The 2,131-nt window shown below is 38.2% G+C and overlaps 1 protein-coding gene across 1 annotated transcript in view; it reads left to right on the plus strand.

Annotated features, from left to right (window-relative positions):
• The first annotated feature begins 246 nt into the window (after positions 1-246).
• lama1 (laminin, alpha 1) overlaps positions 247-2,131 on the plus strand; it is a 50,974-nt gene continuing 49,089 nt past the window's right edge. The window contains exon 1 of the mRNA XM_067578253.1: positions 247-421. Within this exon, the coding sequence (XP_067434354.1) occupies positions 367-421 (55 nt within the window). The 5' untranslated portion in view covers positions 247-366. The remainder of the gene's footprint in view (positions 422-2,131) is intronic.

A 2,131-nucleotide genomic window follows, 5' to 3' on the forward strand; every position in this document is an offset into this window, starting at 1 on the left:
ATCTTTTGTTTTTCAAACTAGTTTTAATGTTTTGACTCCAACAAAAACTCAAAAGATGAGGAGGAGCCCCCCCCCCCACCCCTCCTTCTCCTTCCCCCCATCTCCAGAGCAGATGGTACAGCCCCCCCACCCCCACCCCCCCTCCACCCCCCTTTTATTGAACTGAATGAATGGGGAGAGAGAGAGGTAGAGTCACAGTGGCATGCCAGCAGAGGCTCTGCAGCAACACATTCCTCTGCAGCTCATTTATTCTGCCTCAACTCCACTCTAACTCCAGTTAACACTGAGACCTGTTAGAGTCCAGTTAGACCCAGTCTGACTCCAGTTTGACCCAGTCTGACTCCAATTGAACTGCTGTTTGCAGAGATGAAGCTGCTGCTGTTGTTGTTGCTGATGGAGCGAGCTGCAGCCCAGCAGAGAGGTGAGACACTTTCTGTTAACTTTTACTGCTTCTACTTTTAACAATGAGGAGCTGAAATCCTGTCTATAGACTAAACACTTATCTTTCTGGTATAGATTATTGGAAATGTTCAATCCACAGACTGACTGTTTCAGCTCCTTTAGTTCAGATTAAAGGTGGAGTCTAATGTTGTTTCTGTACTTTTGTTAGTTACTGGAGGGTTTTTCAATGAACTAAAACTGTTTTTATTTCTAAGACATGACGAGTCTTTGTACCCATTGCAAATTTATATGTAAACCTCTGTGATCATATAGCTATGCATGCTGATCAAACAATGAACTAATCAAAGTTCAGATTTTACATCTTTTTATCAATTACTAATGTAAATGTTTCTGAAATTACAATGTAGTTTGTAAAAACTTGTCCAACTAATTGTGATGTAAATATTGATGAGAATCACAATCTGTTCATTTCTACGGGTTATAATGAGTTTTTCATAAAAACTGAATAACTCATCTTAGGTTAAATGCGTACCCACACTTTCACCTCTATATGTCTCTGAAGCTGAGTTAAATGATGTTTGATAAACTAAAGTTAATGAAATCTGAGCTTTTAACTTCAGTGTTTAAAGACTCTTGGTTTATATTCAGCTATGTGTTTAAGTCATTTATTTGACAGACAGACAAGAAAAAGCTTCTTTATTGAATAAGAATACTTTAATGATAACTTTATTCAGCTTCAAATGTCTTTATTGTTTCATGTACTGCATTTCTGCTGAGAGCACACATGTTCCTGTTTGATAATATCCAAGAAGATCCAAAATTATTGATTTAGTAAGTCCCGGTAATAGTTGGAGAAAAATGATTTCATTATGACTTGTAGAGCAGCAGTCAATCCTGATTTTAGTTTAATTGGCTGCAGAAACATGAAGTGTTTGTCAGAAACAGACAACAGGCCTGTAGGCCAGAGCTGCGTCTGACTACAGAGTTTTTATCGACAAAAGGGACGTACATTCCAGCTACTTTCTTTTTTTGCATTAAGTTGCAGTAATGATTTTAAATTGTAAAGAAATCTAATGGAATTGATAATTGAATTACATGTAGGAAACAGAGTGTATGCCAGTCAGCATATGTCGGCTTTTTGCCAGCATCACATGTTGTCCGGCAGATGAAAATATCAACAGCCAAAATGTCCGTTGTGAAATATGCTGATTGCCAAATAAAGACATTAATTAATAGCATATTAATTACCCCAATATTTTGTGACCTATAAGATATGTTGCCAAGAGAACTTAAATATAAACTTATATTATGCAGAAGTTTGGTTTTGCCTCCACTGTTAAGACATTGAGAGATTCACTGAGTGTTTGGTCAGATGTATGCGTGGCATAAGATTCAAAAGCCGCAAACAGTCCTGCACTTTAGCTCAACAGCAGTCAACACGACTCCAGAAAGTCTAACCGTTTTCTCGGGTAATTTTACACACAGCATTGGCACAGTGAAACTAATGGATCAGCCCTGAACTCCACGGTTAAATAACATGTAATTGATCAGTCGGAGGTTTAACTTTTTCCCGTACGGCCCCGGTGAGGACGGGAGAAATGTGTAAACATTAGAAAAGACTATGGTGACTGAGGAAATTTAGGCAAATGTTTATCTTCTAGCAGGGTGCATGAGAGTTATATTAACTTACAGGGCTTGAAACTAACTTTTTCACCACCTTCCCAAAACT

This window comes from Thunnus thynnus, chromosome 21 (genome assembly GCF_963924715.1).
Source record: "Thunnus thynnus chromosome 21, fThuThy2.1, whole genome shotgun sequence".
Classification (NCBI taxonomy): Eukaryota; Metazoa; Chordata; class Actinopteri; order Scombriformes; family Scombridae; genus Thunnus; species Thunnus thynnus.